Genomic DNA, 24,498 nt, shown 5'->3' on the forward strand with positions numbered 1-24,498 from the left:
AATTCCTTAAAAAAACTAAAAATAGAGCTAACACATGACCCTGCAATCCCATTCCTGGGCATATATACAGAAAAAAACATGGTCTGAAAGGATGCATGCACCCCAATATTCATTGCTGTTTACAATAGCCAAGACATGGATCCATGGTATTTATATTCCACTTTTTCTTTATTCATTCATCTGTTAATAGACTTTTAGATTGGGTACTATGAATAATGTGCCTTAGCAACTTTTGAAGAGTCTATTTAAAATGCACAATTCTGGAAGATGTAGACCACCTTGATGTAGACCATGAAAGATGTAGACCACCTTGATGTAGACCATGAAAGATGTAGACCACCTTGATGTAGACCATGAAAGATGCAGACCACCTTGGCTCAAAGCGATACACTTCATAAAATGATGGCTATTTGCTAAACTGTTTGGTTTCCACAAACAAACAGTTTGGGAATCTACAATTATGGAGTATAATTTTTTTCTTTATATACTTCCTTAAGAAGTATATAACCACCATGACAATTACTTTCTTTAACAGCAGAACCCAAACAATAGTGACTAAGAGTAACTTCGATCAGAGCAACACAGGCAGAACTGGAGAGGTGGCCTTCTGTGATGCGTTTTTTTCTATTTGGAACCATAATTCAGATTTAGGTAGATATAACTTTCTAGAGATATGATCACATATTAGTTTAAAACTCAACCATATTTTGAGATAATTAAAGATATTTAAAAATAGAATAAAATATTATATTTTAAATTAATGCAATTAGAAAAATAGTTTTTAAGAATAAAGTATAACATTTTAAACAAACAATAATGCCAATATCCTATAAAACAGCTCAAGAATATATTGAATTTACAAATAAGACAGCTCAAGAATATACTGTCAATTTTCACTGCATGGCAAAGAAACACATCTTGTACTTGAAAAGAGTGAAACTTATTTGGAATGCCCCAAATCTATGTTGAATATCATATTTCCAACTTATTGTCTGTCATTTGACTGGAAAAGAAAACAATAAAAAATGAAAAATTACCCTTATCGGAGGGGAAAATACCCAAACAACAAAGATTCATATTCAGACTTAACAAATATAATTAGTAATGTACATACTACAAAGGGAAAATATAATAGCACCTCATTTCTCTAAAGGCTGAGGTTTTGGCTAAAATAAACATATCAATATCAACTAAAGCACATAAATTTCAGTCATAAGAGTCTCAAGTCCTTATTCACATAAATTCTTATTAGACTCAGTTCCAATAAAATCCTTTGTTTGCTTAGGTAATACTGCATTAGAAATGAAAGAAGAAAGGTGAACAGGCGTCTAGAGGGAGAAATGTGTGTGTGTATGTATGTGCTCAGTGTCTGACTCTTTTTGACCCCATGGATGTAGCCCGTCAGGATCCTCTCCAGGCAAGAATATTGGAGTGGGTTGCCATTGCCTCCTCCAGGGGATCTTCCCAAACCAGGGATTGAACTCACTTCTGTGGCTCCTCTATTAGCAGAGATATACTTTACCACTGAGCCAACAGGGAAGTCCAGAAAAAGAAATACTAACATCAAAAAGAAATTTTGCTTCTGAGAAGAGGAGGTAAACAGACTTTCTGCTATGTCTTTCACTAAGTACAAATAAGAATCTTGGACATTACATTAAAAAAAAAGTTTAGAAGAGTCTGAAAGATGGAGAAAAGGAGGCAAACTGGCTAGGGACCTCAGGATCCAAGGGAAAACATGGTCGTAAGCTCCCTGAGTTTTCTTTTGGCTTCATATATCCCATACCTGGAGTGGGAGAAATAGGCAACATGGAAATGTAAACAGGACAAAAAAGCACCATCTCTCACTTCACCACTACCACCACCACCAAAAAAAAAAAAGTCTGCTATCTCTAGCTCCATGAGGAGGAAAAGGCGAGTGTAGCAAGACAGAAAACTTTTTGACAATAATCTTACTACTTCATCCAAACATCACAGAAAAAAAGAACTGTGGTCCTTTTCCCATCTAAGCCAAGACTGAGTAGGGAGCCTAGATTTCATTTCCATCCTCGCCAGAATGTAGCCAGAACGCTGTTGAATGCTGTCAGAGCAGCTCAGTAGACTGCTAGGCTTTCATCCCCATCTAGTGGTAATGAGGTCCTCCCCAGTCCCAGTATTAGCAGTAATTAAGTGGAGAGTCTGCACTATCACCTGCCTTGCAATGATGAGCTATCCCCTACTTCCCCTGGGTGGATTCTTTTCAGGAGGCCTGTGGAAAGACAAAACTTTTACCAACTTTCACTAACAGTAATGAGGCCACTCCCAATGTGGTGCCAATGGGGACCACGTGAGGAGCTGTAACTCCAACTGCCCAGAAGTGATAAGAACTCTCTTTCCCAACCGTGCCAACAGAGGGGTAAACCTAGATTTCCACCTCCAACTGTCAGCAATGAAGTAGTATCTCCCCCTCTTACTCCCTTCCTCTGCTGGCACAGTGCCAGAGAAAGCCAGCTGAAGCTGAAGAAAGTAAGTTTCGGAGTCTCATAACAAGATATGAAAATGTCTGATTTCCAGTAGAAAAATCACTTGTCATCCTAAGAACCAGGAAGATCACAAACTAAATGAAAAAAAAGATAGTCCATAGGCCAACATCAAGTTGACAGGTTTGCAAATGAAAACACAAAGTTTCCAAAACTAAACAGAAGATATAAAGAAAAATCAAATGGAAATTTTAGAACTAAAAAATACTATTGAAAGAAAAATACTCAGTGGATTTATTAGGAGATTCAACATAGAAACATAGTATGTTCAACATAGTATGTCAATTCTTCCCACATCCTTTAGATATACAAGTATAAAGCAATTCCTATAAAAATTCTAGTGACATTTTTTTACAGATACAAAACGATTATTTTAATTTTATATGTAAAGGCAAAATAATTAGAATAAAAGAATTAAAAAAAAAAAGGAGTAAAATGGAAGGAAGTGATTTGAGTACTTATAGCCACAGTAATCAAAACTGTGTAATAGCCTTGGTGGAGGGATGAAAGTGAAAGTGAAAGTGAAGTCACTCAGTGTCCGATTCTTTGTGACCCCATGGACTGTAGCCTATCAGGCTCCTCCGTCCATGGGATTTTCCAGGCAAGAGTGTTGGAGTGGACTGCCATTTAGAGAACCAAGAAATAGACCCACACAAATGTGCACAAATGATTTCTGACAAGGGTGCAAAAAATTCAAGGAGGAAAGATAGCTTTTGAACAAAGAATGCTGGACTAATTGGATATCCATAGGTTAAACAAAACAAAACCAAAAAACCATGACCTATGTCTCACACACTATAAAAAAATTAACTTAAAATAGATTACACACCTAGACTGTAAAAACACAAACTTTCTACAGTTTGTAAGTCTATAAACTTTTAGGAGAAAATATTCAGGATCTAGAATCAAGCAAAGGCTTCTCCAAAAACACAATCTATAAGAAGAAAAAGTGATAAAGTGGACTTCATAAAAATGAGAAACTTGCTCTAGGAAAGCCTCTATTATTAAAAAAGTGAAAATATAAACTCAAGTGCAGAATAAAATATTTGCAAACCACACATTTGACATAGGATTTGTACCTAGAATATATAAAGCGTTCTCAAAACTCGACAGTGAAAAAGCAAATAATCTAATTAGAAAATGGATGAAAAGTCAATCTAAGACAAAGGGAAAGACTCTGATGTTGGGAAAGATTGAAGGAAGGAGGAGAAGGGGACAACAGAGGATGAGATGGCTGGATGACATCACTGACTCAATGGACATGAGTTTGAGTAAACTCTGGGAGTTGGCGATGGACAGGGAGGCCTGGTGCGCTGCAGTCCAAGGGGTCGCAAATAGTTGGACACAACTGAGTGACTGAACTGAACTGAAGACAAAGGAGGCAACGCTATACGTGGAGAAAAGACAGTCTTTTCAAGAAGTGATTCTGGGAAAATTAGATGGCTACCTGTAAAACAATGAATTTATAATATTCTCTAACACCATGTAAAAATAATCTCAAAACAGATTAAATATCTAAATGTAGGGCTAGATACTGTAAAATTCCTAGAGGAAAATATAGGCAGAACACTCTGACACAAATCATAGCAATATTTTTGGAGCCATCTCTTGGACTAATGGAAATAAAAACAAAAATAAACAAATAAGACCTAATTAAACTTAAAAGCTGTTGCCCAGCTTTTGCACATAAACAAAATGAAAAGACAATTTATAGTCTGGGATAAAATATTTGAAAATGATCCTCTGACAAGGAATTAGTTTCTAAAATATAAAAACAGCTCACACAGCTTCAATATCAGAAAAACAAACAACCCAATCAAAAAAATGGGCAGAAGACTTAAAGAGACATTCCTCCAAAGAAAACATACAGATGGCCAATAGACACATGAAAAGATGCTCAATATCACTAATTATTAGAAAATCACAACTACAGTTAGGTATCATCTCATACCAGTCAGAATGGCCATTATTAAAAAGCCTACAAATAATCAATGCTGGAGAGGGTCTGGAGAAAAAGGAACTCTTCTAAATTGTTGATGGAAATTTAAATTGGTGCACCCACTGTGGAGAACAGCATGGAGGTTCCTTAAAAAGCTAAAAATAGTAAACATATGATTCTGTAATCCCACTCCTGGGCATATATCTGGAGAAAACTCTGATTTGAAAAGATACATGCACCCCTATGTTCACAGCAGCACTATTTACAATAGTCAAGATATGGAACTGTTAGGTAGGAAGTTAGGCATGAGCAATGAGGGGTGGCTTAAGGGAAAGGGATGCAAGCTGATCTCTAAACCTCAGACACTCCCAGGAGAGCTCACAGATATGCTACAAAAATAGCCACAGAGACTTTTCCAATTCTTGCCCATGTGCCCTAGGCACACAGTGGATACAGACTCACCACAGGGCTTCTCCAACTCTGGCACATTCTCTCTTGTACACAGCTGTGTCCTCAAGTATCCTTAGGCAGCCAGGAGCCCATTAAAGGTTCATAAATATTCTATACATACATATGATTATAACAGACTGAAATATGGGAAAGCAGGAGCAATAGAGCCTATTATGTAACTTGCAACTATTAATTAAAGCTCCCAGCCCACCCCCACCTAGATGAATATGTAAAAATGCTACTTTCGCATGTGCCCAGACACGCCCCCTTTCCCTGATTGACCATGAGCATACAGCTATTTGCATTCCCTTTCCTGATTGGTATTGGGTACACAGGGCAGAACCAAGAGGAGGAGATGGGAAGTATAAAAATGGAAACCAAGAGGACCGTTGCCACGGCTGCTCCCATGTCTCCAGAGTGTACTATCCACTCTCTGATTTAATAAAAGTTCTGTCTGCTTGAGCTGTGGTTGATCTGTAACTAGTCTGTTGTTTTGAATCCTTGTTATTATGAGACAACAGTCAAGATATCTTGCCTGCTTTAGCTGTAATTAGTCCATTCCAAATCTTTGTTATGGATGAGACAAAAACAGGGAGAGAAATAAACCAACCTGACAAAAGCAACCAAAATGTCCACTAACAGATGAATGGATAAATTAGTAGTATACATATACAAAGGAATATTACTTGCCCATAGAAAGAAATAAAACCACTTGCTTATGGACCTAGAGATTACCATATTAAGTGAAGTTAGAGAAAGAAAAATATATGATACCACTTATATGTGGACTCTAAAATATGATACAAATGAACATATTTACAAAACAGAAGTAGACTCAGACATAGAAAACAAACTTATGGTTACAAAAGGGGATAGTGGGAGGGGCAGGAAGATAAATTAGGGGCTTAGGATTAAAATATACTGATTACTGTATACAGACTAGATAAAAAACAAACAACAAGGACCTACTGTATAGTACAGGGAACTGTACTCGATATTCTGTAATAACCTATAATGGAAAAGAATCTAAGAACGTGTATATACGTATAACTGAATCACTTGGCTGTGCACATGAAACTAACATAACATTGTAAATTAACTATACTTCAAAAAAATTGAAAATGGATAAAAGACATTATGAGAAATTTCATAGATAGGCCGATGGCAAATAAGCACATTAAAGATATTCTGCATCAGTAGGCATTAAGACAATATCAGTTAAAACCACACCAAGATATTATTACACCTTTGTTGTTGTTGCTGTTTAGTTGCTAAGTTGTACCCAGTTCTTTGCAACCCAATGGAACTGTAGCCCACTAGGCTCCTTCTGTCCATGGGATTTCCCAGGAAAGTATACTGGAGTGGGTTGCCATTTCCTTCTCCACACTACACCTTTAAGAATGGCTAAAATACAAAATAGTTACAACATCAATGCTAATGAGGATGTGGAAAACCGGATCACTCTTACACTGCTGGTGGATAGTCACTCTGAAGACCAATTTAGCGGTTTTTTAAAAGGCTAAACCAAAATATGATCCAGCAATTGTACTCTTTCATTTATCCCAGAGAAATAAAGATGTTCAGTTCAGTTCAGTCACTCAGTTTGTCCAACTCTTTGAGACCCCATGGACCGAAGCACTCCAGGCCTCCCTGTCCATCACCAACTCCCAGAGTTTACTCAAACTCATGTCCATTGATTTGGTGATGCCATCCAACCATCTCATCCTCTGTCATCCCCTTCTCCTCCTGCCCTCAATGCTTACACAAAAACCTATACATGAATATTTATAGCAGCTTTATTCATAGTAACTCCAAACTGGGAACTACCCAAATATCCTTAATGGGTGAACGGTAATAATACAATATAATAATACTCAGTAACAAAAAGGAATAAGCTATTCATCCAGCAACCTGGATGAATCCCAGAGAAATGGGTTGAGTGAAAACAGGCAATCCTGAATCAAACATAAATCATCATATATATATAATATACACACTATACATGATATGCAGATGACCCAGCCTTATGGCAGAAAGTGAAGAGGAGCTAAAAAGTCTCTTGATGAAAGTGAAAGAGGAGAGCAAAAAAGTTGGCTTAAAGCTCAACATTCAGAAAACAAAGATCATGGCATCCGGTCCCATCACTTCATAGGAAATAGAGGGGGAAACAGTAGAAACAGTGTCAGACTTCATTTTTTGGGGCTCCAAAATCACTGTGGATGGTGACTGCAGCCATGAAATTAAAAGACACTTACTCCTTGGAAGAAAAGTTATGACCAACCTAGATAGCATATTCAAAAACAGAGACATTACTTTGCTGACTAAGGTCCGTCTAGTCAAGGCTATGGTTTTTCCAGTGGTCACGTATGGATGTGAGAGTTGGACCGTGAAGAAGGCTGAGCGCCGAAGAATTGATGCTTTTGAACTGTGGTGTTGGAGAAGACTCTTGAGAGTCCCTTGGACTGCAAGGAGATCCAACCAGTCCATTCTGAAGGAGCTCAGCCCTGGGATTTCTTTGGAAGGAATGATGCTAAAGCTGAAGCTCCAGTACTTTGGCCACCTCATGCAAAGAGTTGACTCATTGGAAAAGACTCTGATGGTGGGAGGGATTGGGGGCAGAAGGAGAAGGGGATGACAGAGGATGAGATGGCTGGATGGCATCACAGACTCGATGGACGTGTGTCTGAGTGAACTCCGGGAGATGGTGATGGACAGGGAGGCCTGGTGTGCTGCGATTCATGGGGTTGCAAAGAGTCAGACACGACTGAGCGACTGAACTGAACTGATACATATATATGATAGTATTTATATAATACTATAGAAATGAAAAAATTATAGAAATGAGAACAGATTAGTGATTTCCAGGGAATGGGTGTGGGAGGGAAGTGGGTGTGGGTATAAAAGGGCAATGTGAAGTAACAGAATTGTTCTGTGTCTGACTATATATATGTCATTATCCTGGTTGTGAGGGTTGCACTACAGTTTTTCTAGATGTTACCACTGGGGGAAACTGAATAGAGAGTATTATGTGATCTTGGGCTTCCCCAGTGGCTCACCGGTAAAGAATACACCTGCAAGGCAGGAGCTGCAGGAGACACAGGTTAATCTCTGGGTTGGGAAGACCCCCTGGAGGAGGGTATGGCAACCCACTCCAGGATTCTTGCCTGGAGAATCCTATGGACAAGAAGAGCCTGGCAGGCTACAGTCCAAAGGGCTGCAAAGAGTCAGAAATGACTGAAGCAAGTCAGCATGCATGCATGGGATCTTTCTGTATTATTTTTTACAATTGCAAGAATCTACAATTACCTCAAAATGGAGGCTCAGTGGTAAAGAATCTGCCTGACAATGCAGGAGACCTGGGCTTGATCCCTGGGTGCAGAAGATCCCCTGGAGAAGGGACTGGCAACCCACTCCAGTATTCTTGCCTGGGAAATCCCAAGGATAGGGGAGCCTGGTGGGCTATAGTCTATGGGGTGGCAAAGAGTCAGAAATGACTTAGCGACTAAACAGTAACAACAACAAAGTTAAATTTAACTTTAAAAAAGAAATTACAGCCATGCAGTAAGGGAAAAAAATCTTTAACAAAGAATTCACCAAGCTAACCTTAATACCTAATCTTAATAGCTCAAGGGCAACACAGTAACATAACAGAGTAAAATATTTGATGCCCATAATAATGATTCTAAGGCATGAACAAAAGATCAAACACATTTATAATAATCTGTATAAAAGATGACAGAAATATGTATTGTAATTTAGATTTGCATTAAAAATGTCAAAATAAGGTTTGCATAATTGATGAGTATTCCACTTCTCACAATGCTCTTCATGCGCCACCCATAACTGACCCTTGACTCCTATTGACCCTACTACTCAATTCCGACTCTGCCTTCATAGGCCAGCTACATACCTTCTCTTGCTTAGATCCCCATAACAGTTTTCTGCCCCTCTTCTTTGCCTCCAGCCTACACTTTCAATTCATTCTCTACTCTTCATAATAATGAGATAAAATATGAACATGATCATCCATCTCTCTTTTACTCTTTCAACAGCATCTCAGGATAGGGTTTAATTTCTTCAGACTGGCACAAAAGTTATTTTAGTAATGTCTCCTGTCAGCTCTATAGCTTCCTTTCCTGATACCCTTCCACATTTTCCAGTGCCTAAATCACATAAAACTTTTTTTAAATGTATTTTATTTCATAACATTTAAGTTTTGTCACATATTGTTCTCCTTTGCCACTCAAGTGAGCTAACTCCTGGTTATCTAATAAGAATTTACTCTTCCAGGAATTCTTTGTCATGTACTATGTGAGATGTACTTCCACAGCACCTTGTTGGTGACTCAACTATAGTATTTACTGTACAGCACTACCATCCCCCCCCCCTTTTTTTTACTACTTCATTATTAGTAAATAGAGAGCAAGAATCATGCATTTTATTTTCTATCCTCTGGTATACGAAAGGTGGCTCAGAGGGTAAAGACTCTGCCTTCACTGTGGGAGATCCATGTTTGATCTCTGGGTTGGGAAGATGCCCTGGAGAAGGAAATGGCAACCCACTCCAGTATTCTTGCCTGGAGAATTCCAGGCACTGAGGAGCCTGGTGGGCTATGGTCCATGGGGTTGCAAAGAGTAGGACATGATTCAGACTGATAGACTAACACTTTCACTACACTTTCAAATGTTAGTTGAATGAATAAATGTTATCCTTTATAACATTTTCAGTAGCTGAAAATATCCTGAATTCCTTTCATTCCTCTTTAATATATTATGAATATATTATGGATGATATGGGCTTCACTGGTGGCTTGGTGGTAAAGAACCCGCCTGCAATGCAGAAGTGGGTCTGATCCCTGGGTTGGAAAGATCCCCTGGAGGAGGCCATGGCAGCCCTCTCCAGTACTCTTGCCTGGAGAATCCCATGGACAGAGGAGCCTGTGGGCTACAGTCCATAGGGTACCAAAGAGTCGGACACGACTGAAGCCACTGAGCACACATGCATGAATAATATATCCAGGGATATTTAAATCTACTGATAACTGAATTTGTTTGAATCTGTTTATATTTTTTAGCTTATTCCATACATCTATATATGTAGGTTTGATTAATATGACTTAAATTGCTTAAAGTATAAGTCCTTATTTATTCTAAGGTACAGTTTTTCTGCTTCATGGGGAACTCCATACTCTACCATTCTCACAAATAGATAATGCAGCTACCTCATACTTCATGTTCACCAAATAATTCATCCTGTGATTCTCTAGGTAATTTTTTTTCTGCCTATAGGATATTTAAGGAATCTTCTTTATTACAGGTTTTAAAGATTCTTCCAAAGTGCCTGACCCTCACCACTTGCTAGTGTTTCCTCTTTGCTTTATTTGGGCAGTTTTCCCCATTCAATCCTTTTCTTTCTTATTATGCCAGTTGGTTATATAGTTACATAGGAGTTTTGTCTGATCATCTGAACTTTTAAGCCTACATGCTTACATTATATTGTTTTAAAACTATTTGAATGTTTCTTTTGAGTTTCTTACTTCTTAAAATTCATTTCTATTTAGTTTCCTCATGAAGCCACACTGGATCTGATTATTGACATTTCTAACTTATAATGATGAAACAGATTAACTAAAATTATTTTTTCTCCTAATATTTAATAATTGGTGCTCAATTAGCTATGCTGTTGATGAATAAATGCCTCTTTATCAAAGGATAGTTCTAAGTTGAAAGTTAAAAACAATGTAGGAAATAAGTTAATATTCTTTAAGTATGTGTATATATTACAATTACTTGGTCTACAAAGCAGCCTAACTAGAAAGTTATCTGTGGTTGTGTTCCCACAAACCAATATTATAAAACAAAACAAAAAATGGGATGCTATGGAAGACAAGCAACTGTGGCTGTAATTGCTAAGAGCAACTAAGGGAAGTCTCAGGATGCCTATTGTGATTAGGTCTATGGGTATATCTATTGCTGCAGTAACTACTAGTGGAGGAAGGTCTTGGAGAGAAACAAAAGGCACTTCACTGTATGAATACTGAGTGACAGAATGGAAAAATTAAGAATGCGATAAACACATACAAGAAAAATACTGGCAACAGAAATGCAAAAAATGGTAACGAGAAAATAAAATGTGTGTGATTTTAGGCAATTAATATAAGTAAAAAAGAGCACTTGGTGCTATGAAGATCTTTTGAGTACTACTGGGGAAATAGTAATGACAATGTCAAAGTACAAATTTATCTCATTTTGTAGGAAAAAACCTAAGTGTTAGGAGACTATCTCTACCTGTAGGAAAAATAGTTTTTCTAAACTCTATGACCATAACATGAATAGACACCATAAACTCAGATGATGTAAAGCATAAATGGATAGATAATGGCAAGGCCAAAAAAGTCACAATGATAGATATATTCTGAAGTTCAGAAGTGTATTTAGAATTTCGTTCCCTTTATAAAAGGTGAATATAGAAATAAATAATTAGTGTTTAAAAGAAACACTATTATGCAGCTTTACATAAAAACAGGTTTTCTTTAGCCATCTGTAGGGCAACAGAAAAGGAAAACATAATGAAATTATATTGGAAAATGTACTGCCTCTTAGAATTTTAAACCCAAAATTTTCTTCTATATTTTCTACATCAGAATTCTTATGGTATTTGATGAGACAAGATAGGTTGGAATTTTATGAATCAAATTCCACATATAAAGCCTGCCATTTCATACAGCAAAACTATTAAAAATGTACAATTGACAAATATTAATTTGTTAATCAATAAAATAAGCTTTAATGTTGAAGCACTACATGACAAATATTTTGTATATGTGTTCTCAACTATTTCTATTATTAAACTTTTTTTCTCTACATAACAGTTCCTTGAAACACATAGTATTAATTCCAACCATAAATGAGAAACTAAAGCTCAAAGAGCTTAAATAACTTGCTCTAACTGATGGAGCTAGGATTTTAACCTAGATCTCTGACTCTAAAGCCAATGACCCTTTCAACATAAGATTATTCATCTTTACTGAATACCTATCAGTGCGTTTTATAAGCTTCAGGAGCTGAAAGGTAGGAGAAAAACAGAAATACACAAATAAAAAACAGAAACAAAATGAAACTTCATTAAATATTATCAACTACACCAGGCATGGTATAGAGCTAAAGAGAAATACAGTGCCAGGAAAAAAATTACACGTAAACAATTTTGTATTCCCCAAATGAGATTTGCAGCATATGCCCAATGATGTAGTTAATAAACTCTAGGGATTTTCTGCTAGTCAGCTAACGTAGAAATATAAACAAGGTAGAGAGAAACAACAATAAAAATGGCATAACCACTCTGCATTAAAAAAAAAACCAGTAATTCAAATGAATTTTGAGAAATGTCAAGCAGAGACAGGATCGTTTGCATTTGTGTTTTTACTTTATTTAGTTTCCAGTTTATACTAGAAAGCTCTTTTTTTAAAGTGGCAATCATTTATAAAATTCTTTTTATAATATTTCCACCATTATTCATATTTCCCCTATTTTTCTGACTGGATGAATGAGGGAAGTACATACATAAAAATTATATATAAGTGAATAATCATTAAAATAAAATATATTCTATTAGAGAGTAAATGCTAATTAGTCACTTTTTATCATGCTGCTGCTGCTGCTAAGTCACTTCAGTTGTGTCCGACTCTGTGTGACCCCATAGACGGCAGCCCATCAGGCTCCCCCATCCCTGGGATTCTCCAGGCAAGAACATTGGAGAGGGGTGCCATTTCCTTCTCCACACTTTTTATCATAAAATGACACAAAAATTGAAGAATATATTTTATAGTCATTTTAAGAAGTAGATATGACACTAATAAATTCTATGACAAGAAAAGACTGCCTCAGTTACATTTACTAAACTAGATGATACATCATTCTGTGCTATGGCAGAAAAACAATAAAATTAAAAAGTCACAAACATTTTGATCAATTTTATACAGAAATCACTGTCATGACTTAGGTTCATAAAATGCTACAAAGTAGAGAAATTATTAATTTATAAAGACTGAGTTTCTATGCTTTTGAATAAAATACAATTACTTACTTTTTTCTCCGGTTTGACTCCACAAAATATTTACGTGCTCGATTTCGACATATTTTTTGTTGCTGCAGTAATATTTGGCGCTCTTCCTCTAAATTTTTCTCAAAATGAATTTTCATATCTCTAATGACAGCATAAAGTTAAGGACAGTGGTTTACGTCTTTAGTGGATGAATGTCAGTGCTATCTGATAAATATAATTACAGCCTCATACTAATGATGTAATGATTTTTTGTGGAATAATCAGTATGTGTACACATTAGTATCAGTGTGTAACTGGCAGGTGTTTTATTTTTTCTTGACTTGATAATAGAACTGAAGATACATCTCATTTTCTTTGAGGAAAAATTAATTACTTTTATACATCATGAGCCCAGATAAGGAGAATGTCTGTCTTTTCTTTTATTATACAGATATTTGGGTACTTATTAACAAGTTGCTATCTTAGGAATGTTGGGCTTCCCATGTGGTGCTGATGGTAAAGAATCTGCCTGCTAATACAGGTAGATATTAAGAGACCTGGGTTTGATCCCTGGGTCAGGAAGATCCCCTGGAGAAGGAAATGGCAGTCCACTTCCAACATTCTTGCCTGGAGAATCCCATGGACAGAGCCTGGCAGGTTGCAGTCCATAGGGTTGCACAGAGTCAGACGCAACTGAAGTGACTAAACACACACACACATCTTAGGAATGTATGTAGAAAAATGAAAGGAGGTTATATTTCACTAATATAAAGCAGATGAGTTAAATGTTTTGGTCGATATTTTAATTCACATTATGAAAGTTATATCAAAATATTAAAAATCAGCTAGCAATATAACTGGGAAAATTTGCTGATTTACTCATAGGTTATAAAAAAAATCAGGAAAACCATACATAGCAGTGTTTACAAGAAGTTTGCCAGATAAAGAGTATTTTAGTTATCTAAATCATCCATTCATTTGAAATTTATTTCTTTAAATAAGTTGAATTGCTGTGGTTAACTGATGTCTGCATTTACTCAGCTACATTTCAACTGGCATTACTGAATGCCTTTATCAAGTTTATCATAGTATTTTTCTGCTTTTAATGATTCTGAAGTTTTAAGAAGTGGTCATTGAATTACCATTCCCAGAACCTCATCATTAGATGTAGATGTATATAAGATTGTATTGAAGTTATATATTGTGAGCATGCCTAGTTGTCTTTTTAGAATAAACTATGTTTAAATCACCTCTCCCCCCAAATAAAGATTTGAAATTCTCTTTAAGAGGTCTATTTAATCAAAATTTTTATAAGATATAAATGTTAGTGGTAAAATAACATATTAAATAATAAGTTAAGCAGTACATAATTTGTTAATTCAAAATGTCTTAATTTTAGGATCCTACAGTATTTCAGCAACATAGTAAAAAAAACCCTATCCAATACTATGTACTTCAAACCAATCACATTTATTTGACTGTTTTAGTAATTTGAAACTTTGTGAATGGGCACTTTCAACTATGTTGCTATTTACCTATTTTTACGCCATTGGCCATAATTAATTTATTATAAAATTTTGTACCTTGCCATAAACAAGTACATGCACTTGCATACATGATAATTTTACTTAATGTTTCTTTTGAAGGATTTATAAAATTGAAACCAAAAAAAAGGAAGGAATCTGGTTCTTTGTTACCATGGAAAAAGCTAAAGAAAGATTTAGCTTCTTCTTCCAACAGAGTAATTTACTAGAAAGAGTCAGACTTCAACAAGATGGCTAACTGCTAAGTCACAACATCTCAGTGCAGGAAAGTGCAACATCCTTTCAGGGTACCCAAGATCAACACTGTTGGTGGGAGGAAAGGGAGAAGTTGCTTCAGTTCAGGTGAGAAATATGAAGGAGTATGATGCACGTGGAAACAATTGTGTTCAAGGTTTTAACATGCTTGCAGTCTCACCACAGTAACATAAAGAAAATCACAAATGTAAAGTTTGTAATAATGTTCTGACAACTATATATTGTTAGATTTAATTAAATCTCTCTCTACATATATGCTGCTGCTAAGTCGCTTCAGTCGTGCCTAACTCTGTGCGACCCCATAGACAGCAACCTACCAGGGTCCCCTGTTCCTGGGATTCTTCAGGCAAGAACACTGGAGTGGGTTGCCATTTCCTTCTCCAATGGATGAAACTGAAAAGTGAAAGTGAAGTCGCTCAGTCGTGTCTGACTTCACGACCCCATGGACTGCAGCCTACCAGGCTCCTCCATCCATGGGATTTTCCAGGCAAGAGTACTGGAGTGGGGTGCTGTTGCCTTCTCCGCTCTACATATATACATACATATATATATATATATATATATATATATATAATATTGCCTGCTGAGTTATAAAAGATGCTTTGCCTTTGCATCTCTTCAAAGTATGGTATTCAAATTTAAAAAATATTAGATGGTTGGTTAAACTTTTATTTTTCATACAAGCTGTACTGTAAAGGTAAGATACTTCCATAAGAACCATAGTTAAATACTTGTTCAAAGAAAGGTTATATACTTATATTAAAAAAAAAAAACAACCAACAACAAAACCAAGAAAATTATAGGTTGTAGTACTGGCTAAGTAATACATAATGATTGTAACTTAAAAGCATAGCCTAATATACCCCACCTCATACTCTCCCAATATAGTATTTTAATAATTGTAGCTCATTTAGGTTGTTTCAAATATTGTACCACCACTGATAACTATGAATCATATAACCAATACTCTTGTTAAATTATTAGAGCTATCCTGATTCTTTTTCTTCTCTGTACCTTCTTCAATAGCCTTGACTCTGATGCTCTAAATCCCTTGCCCAGACCACTTCAGTAGTCTTTTAACTCATCATATTACTCCTAAACTTGTCATTCCTACATTTGAACGTCCACAAAACCAGCTAAACACAAATCTCACTAGGTCTCTCATTCTTTGCTGTTCTCCAAAATCTCTGTTACTTTCATGATAAAATTAGAATATAAGGCATCCTATAATTTGGTCTGTTTTTTCATCTTCATTTTTCAACACTTCCCTACATGACTCTTAGCCCGGTCACACTATCACACTAAGATACTTATTAACAGAACAAGCCATGATGTAGTATGCCATTATATTTTGGTACATGCTGGATAACTCTATCCATCCTTTCAGGGATACCTCAAACAGTTCCTACCCTATGAAGCTTTTTCTAACCCTCACTGGATGATATGACACTCTCATGGGTACATCATGTGTGTCTCCTCTACATTTCTATAAAATATAATATGCCTGGCATGGCACTTAGAATATGGTAATGGCGTAATGCAAGCTTGCTGAATGATTTCCTTGGAGAAAATTCTCAGCAGATAAACTAAGACAAAAGGTATACATATCTTCATAGCTTTCAGCGTCTCACAGACAAATTGATTTCCAAAAGAGTTATATAAATTAACATGTCATTAGAAATATATGTATATGAGTTAAAACCTCATGAGTATAAGGTAGTACTTTTTAAAAAAGTAAGACCATGTGGGAAGTCAGGTTTTAGTATGTATGCATTAGCAAAACAGAATAATTGTCTTTGTCTTATTTGATACTATTTTTTATTTTCCTCTTTGGTGAATTGTTAGTTCAGGGTCACTGGTCATTTATCTATTGAGAACTTCATTTAAAAAATCAATTTAAGTAAATTCAATAGAGATAGAATAGTGTAAATATTAACCTTCTATCATAATTACAAGTATTTCCTCTAGATAATTCATTTTATTTAATTATACAATTTCCCCTTAAAGTTGTAAATTAACAAGTTATCTTTGAAATATTTTTCATTTGAAATTGGTTCTTGCTTTTCAAAAGGTAAAGTAACTATATCTTCAAGTTATGAAAAATGTGAAAATCTATTTTCTGTCCGTTTTTCTTTAAAATTTTGTATTTATTTTTTATGAACTACCCGGTAGCTCAGATGGTAAAGAATGTTCCTGCAATGCAGGAGACCTGGGTTCAATCCCTGGGTAGGGAAGATTCCCTGGAGAAGGGCATGGCAACACACTCCAGTATTCTTGCCTGGAGAATTCCATGGACTGAGAAGCCTGACAGACTACAGTCCATGCCTTTTTTTTTTTTTTTTAAATCAGTTCAAGTATATTTTGGAATGAAGTATAAAGTGTAACTCAAGGTAGAGACAGTGAATTTAGACTACTCTTTTTTAGTGGTTTGAATAATGAGACAGGAGATATAAAAACAGTTATAAGAGTTCTTATGATCAAAAGATGTGATTTTTAGTTTTAAGGATAGTCAAGACTAGAGGGTGTTTATAGGCTTTAGGGAAAGAAGGCTATTAGGGAAGAGTTGGAAGTAAATTGTAATAGAGAGTTAGGATAATTTACAATCCAGGGTTACTGAGAAGAGAGGTGATAAAAACAGGGCATAAGTGAATGGATTAACCTTCTACAGTAAAAGTGATATCCCATCAGTGAGCCTGGAAAAAAAGATAGGGTAGGGGACTGAGGTTGGTGATGGGAGTAGGATGGTTTGTGTTATTTGTTGGGAGGGACCTGAGGGAGTTTATGCATCCATTCTCTTATAAAATAGTAAAAGAGGCTATTAAGAACGAGGGGAGGTGATCAAGATCTGGCACAGAAATTAATTTAAAAGGAACAAGACAGAATTCCGTTCTTGTTCTGGTGAAGCTGAGAACAATCAAACCACAGCAATCTTGTGACTTTTCTCTGATAGATTTTTCACTATTGAGTGAAGGAGCAGAAATATAGGGTGGTAATAGTTATTGGATGGCTGAGAAAGAAGAACAGGAGTACAAAAAACCAAGGATGTTGTTGAGAGAATATGTGTAGATAATTAAAAACAGGTTTAAACTGGGTAGGGAATAAAGAGAGGCAAGGTGGATGCTAGGATAAAATGGAAGGGGAAAAGACTGGAGATACTTGTGAGAAAAAAGGAGGCATACTGTGAAGGGGACATGAGAGAACTTCCCTCCTTTTTTTGAAAATAAATTTTATTCTATTTTCTTTTGAATTGTTTTAAGAAGTTGAAATTATAGAACTTCATCTAATTTTAATTAGATAAACTTCATGAAGTTTTGTTCTTCCATAGCTTTTAGAGTTAGGAAATTCCAATTCGAGTAGAGAAATACAGCCTCTGAGTACTGAATTCATATTCAGAAGTCACATGTAGAAATTTTACCAAGCCACTTCTTATTTTAAGTCTACAGCTCATTTTTTAAAATTTAGTTATTAATAAATTTGCACACCTACTCTGTACCAGGTATCCAATATGAAACATTACAGACACTGAAAATGTACAATATGACACAAGCGCTTAAGTGTTTCTCCAACTAGTAACAATGATATTCTTGATTTACTAGCAACTATATAGATCCAGGTTCGATCCCGGGGTCGGGAAGATCCCCTGGAGAAGGAAATGGCAACCCACTCCAGTACTCTTGCCTGGAAAATCCCATGGACTGAGAAGCCTGGCAGGCTACAGCCCCCGGCGTCGCAAAGAGTTGGACACCACTGAGCGACTTCACTTTCACTTTCACTTTCATATATGTATAAACTAGGAAAAAATGTATATTATATATAATACATATAGATGCATACACACACATACACTAGCAAAAGTTGTTGGATTTTAGCAAAGGCTCAGGGTATCTATTGAAATGATTATTTACAACTTTCTTAGTTTTAACTATATATTTAGTATTTAAGTAAATTTTTAGTAATACATTTCTTTATAGGAAACCAACATTGTAATTCTGGAATTATATCTATTTGGTTTTGTTCATTTGAGGTACTGCCAAATTTATTTTACAACTATTTCCTTTGTTGTATCAACATTCACACCTTTAAAATTTAAACATATTAAGTCTATGATCATTTCACTAATGAAAATGATGGAAAGATACACCTTGTCAATGAGCCACTTACAGTGCTTCCCTATTTTCTGATTTACAGATAAATCAGGGTCAGTGTAATAGGAGTTCAGGGTTCAAGTAAACACAATGTCAATGGGGCAGAATCAAATCCATACTGAAAACAATCCGGTTGATTTCAGATTACACCTCGAATCAGGATAGTTTTGAGGAGCAGCAAGGCCAAAAGCCAAAGTGAATGGAGTTAATAATGAATAGATGAAAAGAATTAGAAGCTGTCATTGCAGGTTAGCATTCTAAAAAGTCAACTAAAGCAAGAAAAGATGGGATACAAGCTTGAGGAAGCATGATCAGAAGAGGAATATTTACCATTATTTTAAGCTTTGTATGTACCTGTCTTCCTCACTAGAGTTGTATCCCAAGCACCTAGCCAAAAAAGGAGGCACTAAATGAAAATTGCTTGTTGACTTGCTTTTAAAAGTGCAACTCCCAGAACCGGGAGACAATAAGAAAGTGGGAATTAATTTGAAAAGCAGAGACTCTCTGACAAGAATGAAGATGATTACACAGCATCACCACTACCAACCAAGTCCTCTGAGAATACAAAGGTTACACTCTAATTGTCATAACACTCTCTGAAGGAATAAACATGGTTTACATATTCGGAAAACAGAACTGTATAACACTTTCAATTTTCTACAATGCAACCAATAATAATGTCAAAGGTGGGCTAGACCAATTCTTAGGTAGGGACAAGTCAGTGATAAACCTGTGCAAAGGCTCCAGGTCCTTTGCTTCTCATTTTCTGTCTGTTGTCTCTCTGACAACAGACTGGGCAGAGGATGGAAAACAAAACAAATTAACCAAATATGTTAGGCTTTAGCAGCTCTGTAAAATAAATGAAGTGTTAGGTTAACTGTTAAGACGGACTATTTCAGGAGACCAAAACATTTTATTTACTTGCGGCATTCTTTTCTCCAAGCAGCATGAATTATCAGGAGATGGATAATATGAAGCAAAGAACATAATGGCCTAACTCTACAAGAAAACAATCCCCAGAGAACACGTTTACCCATTTCAAAACTCATTAAAATTTTTTTTTTTTTTTTTTACTGCAAAGTTGAAAACGGGGGAGATAACAAGGTGGCCGGGAAAGTGGTCCTAGAATAGAAGATGGTATTTTCAGGTTTAAGGGGAGCAGCGACAGTTGCCGAAGCAAATACCCGCATTAAGATGACCGGCCGGTTTCTCTCATCTAGCATCTGTGATAATGGGAACAGAACAGAAAAAGGATGGGGTTCCCCACTTCCAACACCGCCACCCAGGCAACCACGGCTGGAAGGATACAGGTAGGCGCCAGGTCGGTGACGCCCGCCGCTCAAGCGAGGGCTGAGGGGGGCTTTGACGTGGGTGTCCGAGGATTCATCGCCCAGTCCTGGCACCGCGCTCCGGGCTCCAGGCCTCCTGGTCAGCATCCTTCACCTCAGCGCCGCCTCCCGGCTAGCCCCCAGAGCCTCCCTCATGGCAGCTCCCGCTGCCTCCTTCGGCCCTCCCAGCACTCCGTCTCTCAAGCCTCGCGTCACTGAGGCGGGAAAGTTGGCCGCCGCAGCTCCGGTTCCCGCACAGCGGCGCTCTCGGCTGTGGTGTCGACGGCAGCTGCCGCAGCGGCGACCTTGCCTGGAAACGGCAGAGGTGGCGACGCCGCCGCCATGTTGACAAGCAACCGACGCCGCGTCCTTCGCGACGGCGACCAGGGTTTGGGGGCGGTGCCCTGGAGGCAGCCAATAGGAGGCGCGGACCCCTCCCCTGTGCCCCGCCTCCCGCCCCCCAACCCCCGAGTTGCCCGCGGGCGGCGGCCAGGAAGCTTGCCTCCTCGGGGACACAAGTCCTCTCAGGAGGACGTGCTGACTTGTGCCTCGGAACCTGACTCCGTTCCACCTCGCTTTTATGAGGCTGTTTTCGTGGGGTTACTAAGAGTGATGAAAGACAGCGAGATGCAAAAATCCACAGATATTCGCAAAGCCACCGTGGGGATTCTGAAATTATTTCCTCCGGGGGTAATTCAGGGTAGAATTTGTTGTTTAACTGCCGAGTGCTGTTGTGTGATTGAAGTTCTGTCTTTCTGGAGCATCACTGTTCCCAATCACCATCTTTTTAAAAAAGCTTTGGGAGTGGAAATTTCCTTTCTCTGCATTCCATCTCTCCCTCCCTGATGCTTCTGCCATTCCGTCTGCAAGTCGTCTTCCTTGCCATTTCCCTACTTATAAGGTCTGCATTTCAAAGACTTTTAATGGTGCCAGCCTTGTTGCCAGATTCTGGAAATAGACCATCAAAGCATCGGCGGCCAGGAAAGTAGTGCAGATTTAATTTAGTAATCTCCTGGGAAGACATGCCAAAAGAGATCATCATATTGAAACTGTTTCAGGAGGTATGGAAAATCGAATGGATTTTTGAGCCATCAGTTCAGAACTTTTGCAAGTTAAAAAAATTTGAAAAAAGGCTGAACTTTTTGTTGGAGTTCATTGTAAAAACACATGTGAATTCTGAGTATATTTTAGCGTTTTTTTAATGTGTGTGTGGAAAAACCTCCCATATTGGAAGCAGAATGTATAAACCAAATGAAAATCACTCACCACCATTCAAATGCCTATGCCTTTGTGAATCAATTTGTTCATTTTTAGAATTCAAAATAATAAACTTTTCCAGTTGAAGCTATTTAAAACAGAGTTTTTGCAAAGTTGGATGCAATGATTCAAACTGGAATGTGTTCTGATTAAAACTGCCACAACAAATCGAGTTTTTACTTAAAACACAGAGCACGTAGCCCTCTTCAGGACCATGCCAAGAGGACACAATATGTAATCTTGGCAAAGAAAGGCTAACTGTGTACACTAGGAGGATTAGCTATCTTTGCAAATTTTTAACTGACTTAGTCACAGGAATTTACATTGATTCTATTCCCACTGGCTATCATCACAAGTCTGTTTCTCTAGAGCCAATTTGAGAGAGAAAAAGCAATGTAGGGCAGTCTTCCCTGGTGGCTCAGTGGTAAAGAATACACCTGGAATGCAGCAGCCTTAGGATATGTGGGTAGGGAAGATCCCCTGGAGGAGGGCATGCAACCCACTCCAGTATTCTTGCCTGGGAAATCTCATGGACAGAGGAGCTTGGTGAGCTACAGCCCATAGGGTAGCAAAGAGTCAGACACGACTGGAGCGACTTAGCATGCAAGTAATGTAGGTCAGTAAAGTGCAAATAAAAGTGAATGCTTGCTGTTTGAAGTATTTGGGCATGGTTAGCCTTCCTGATCCAGTACTCTTGCCTGGAAAATCCCATGGACGGAAGAGCCTAGTAGGCTGCAGTCCATGGGGTGGCTAAGAGTCGAACACGACTGAGTGCTTCACTTTCACTTTCATGCATTGGAGAAGGAAATGGCAACCCACTCCAGTGTTCTTGCCTGGAGAATCCCAAGGACGGGGGAGCCTGGTGGGCTGCCGTCTATGGGGTAGCACAGAGTCGGACGTGACTGAAGCGACTTAGCAGCAGTAGCAGCAGCAGCCTTCCTGAAAGTCTAGTTTTTGCTACATTATCAGTTTTGTATGTCATGACTTTTAGGCACCTTATTGTTTTGTCACACGGGGTATTCGCATTAAGAGGCATAATTTGGTTTCTTAGTTTCCTACAAATGCTTGCCCATATAATCATTCTTCACTCAAATATTGCTTTACAATGAAACTTCAAGAAGGAAAGAAATTTTAAACACAATGTTACCAATTTTTAAAAAAAAATTACAGGATATTTTGATCTTTAAATTATTTCCTTCTTCAAAATGTTAAGCAGGCTTTTCACATTTTAAGTTGTACAGTCTTCTATTAAGTTGCATAGATTCTAGAAAAACCTTTAAGATTAAATATTTGGATGGTAGATAATTTGAAGCATTTATAAGCTTTATCTTTTGGCAGGAAAGAGAAGTATGATTTAAGCAATAATAATCTACTTCTGCTTTATTGACTATGCCCAAGCCTTTGACTTTGTGGATCACAATAAACTGTGGAAAATTCTGAAAGAGATGTGAATACCAGACCACCAGACCTGCCTCTTGAGAAACCTATATGCAGGTCAGGAAGCAACAGTTAGAACTGGACATGGAACAACAGACTGGTTCCAAATAGGAAAAGGAGTACGTCAAGGCTGTATATTGTCACCCTGCTTATTTAACTTATATGCAGAGTCAGTTCAGTTCAGTTGCTCAGTCGTGTCCGACTCTGCGACCCCATGAATCGCAGCACGCCAGGCCTGCCTGTCCATCACCAACTCCCGGAGTTCACTCAGACTTGCGTCCATCGAGTCAGTGATGCTATCCAGCCATCTCATCCTCTGTCGTCCCCTTCTTCTCCTGCCCCCAATCCCTCCCACCATCAGAGTCTTTTCCAATGAGTCAACTCTTCGCATGAGGTGGCCAAAGTACTGGAGTTTCAGCTTTAGCATCATTCTTTCCAAAGAAATCCCAGGGCTGAGCTCCTTCAGAATGGACTGGTTGGATCTCCTTGCAGTTCAAGGGACTCTCAAGAGTCTTCTCCAACACCACAGTTCAAAAGCATCAATTCTTCGGCGCTCAGCCTTCTTCACAGTCCAACTCGCACATCCATACATGACTACTGGAAAAACCATAGCCTTGACTAGATGGACCTTAGTTGGCAAAGTAATGGCTCTGCTTTTGAATATACTATCTAGGTGGTCACAACTTTTCTTCCAAGGAGTAAGCGTCTTTTAATTTCATGGCTGCAGTCACCATCTGCAGTGATTTTGGAGCCCCAAAAGATAAAGTCTGACACTGTTTCTACTGTTTCCCCATCTATTTGCCATGAAGTGTTGGGACCAGATGCCATGATCTTCATTTTCTGAATGTTGAGGTTTAAGCCAGCTTTTTCACTCTCCTCTTTCACTTTCATCAAGAGGCTTTTTAGTTCCTCTTCACTTTCTGCCATAAGGGTGGTGTCATCTGCATATCTGAGGTTATTGATATTTCTCCCGGCAATCTTGATTCCAGCTTGTGCTTCTTCCAAGGGAGAATCCCAGCGTTTCTCATGATGTACTCTGCATAGAAGTTAAATAAGCAGGGTGACAATATACAGCCTTGACGTACTCCTTTTCCTATTTGGAACCAGTCTGTTGTTCCATGTCCAGTTCGAGCTGTTGCTTCCTGACCTGCATACAGATTTCTCAAGAGGCAGGTCAGGTGGTCTGATATTCCCATCTCTTTCAAAATTTTCCACAGTTTATTGTAATCCACACAATCAAAGGCTTTGGCATAGTCAATAAAGGAGAAGTAGATGATTTTCTGGAACTCTCTTGCTTTTTCCATGATCCAGCGGATGTTGGCAATTTGATCTCTGGTTCCTCTGCCTTTTCTAAAACCAGCTTGAACATCTGGAAGTTCACGGTTCACGTATTGCTGAAGCCTGGCTTGGAGAATTTTGAGCATTACCTTACTAGCATGTGAGATGAGTGCAATTGTGCGGTAGTTTGAGCATTCTTTGGCATTGCCTTTCTTTGGGATTGGAATGAAAACTGACCTTTTCCAGTCCTGTGGCCACTGCTGAGTTTTCCAAATTTGCCAGTATATTGAATGCAGCACTTTCACA

At 37.8% G+C, this 24,498-nt stretch overlaps 1 protein-coding gene across 3 annotated transcripts in view; it reads right to left on the reverse strand.

Annotated features, from left to right (window-relative positions):
* The window catches only part of CEP126 (centrosomal protein 126), a 140,540-nt gene extending 119,453 nt beyond the window's left edge, over positions 1 to 21,087 (reverse strand). For all 3 annotated transcript variants that reach the window (XM_069554810.1, XM_069554811.1, XM_069554809.1), the window contains exons 1-2: positions 20,201 to 21,087; positions 12,991 to 13,110 (exon numbers count right to left, since the gene is read on the reverse strand). In XM_069554810.1, the coding sequence (XP_069410911.1) occupies positions 12,991 to 13,110; positions 20,201 to 20,328 (248 nt within the window). In that variant the 5' untranslated portion in view covers positions 20,329 to 21,087. The remainder of the gene's footprint in view (positions 1 to 12,990; positions 13,111 to 20,200) is intronic.
* Positions 21,088 to 24,498: the final 3,411 nt, after the last annotated feature.

This window comes from Ovis canadensis, chromosome 15, assembly GCF_042477335.2.
Source record: "Ovis canadensis isolate MfBH-ARS-UI-01 breed Bighorn chromosome 15, ARS-UI_OviCan_v2, whole genome shotgun sequence".
Taxonomy (NCBI): Eukaryota; Metazoa; Chordata; class Mammalia; order Artiodactyla; family Bovidae; genus Ovis; species Ovis canadensis.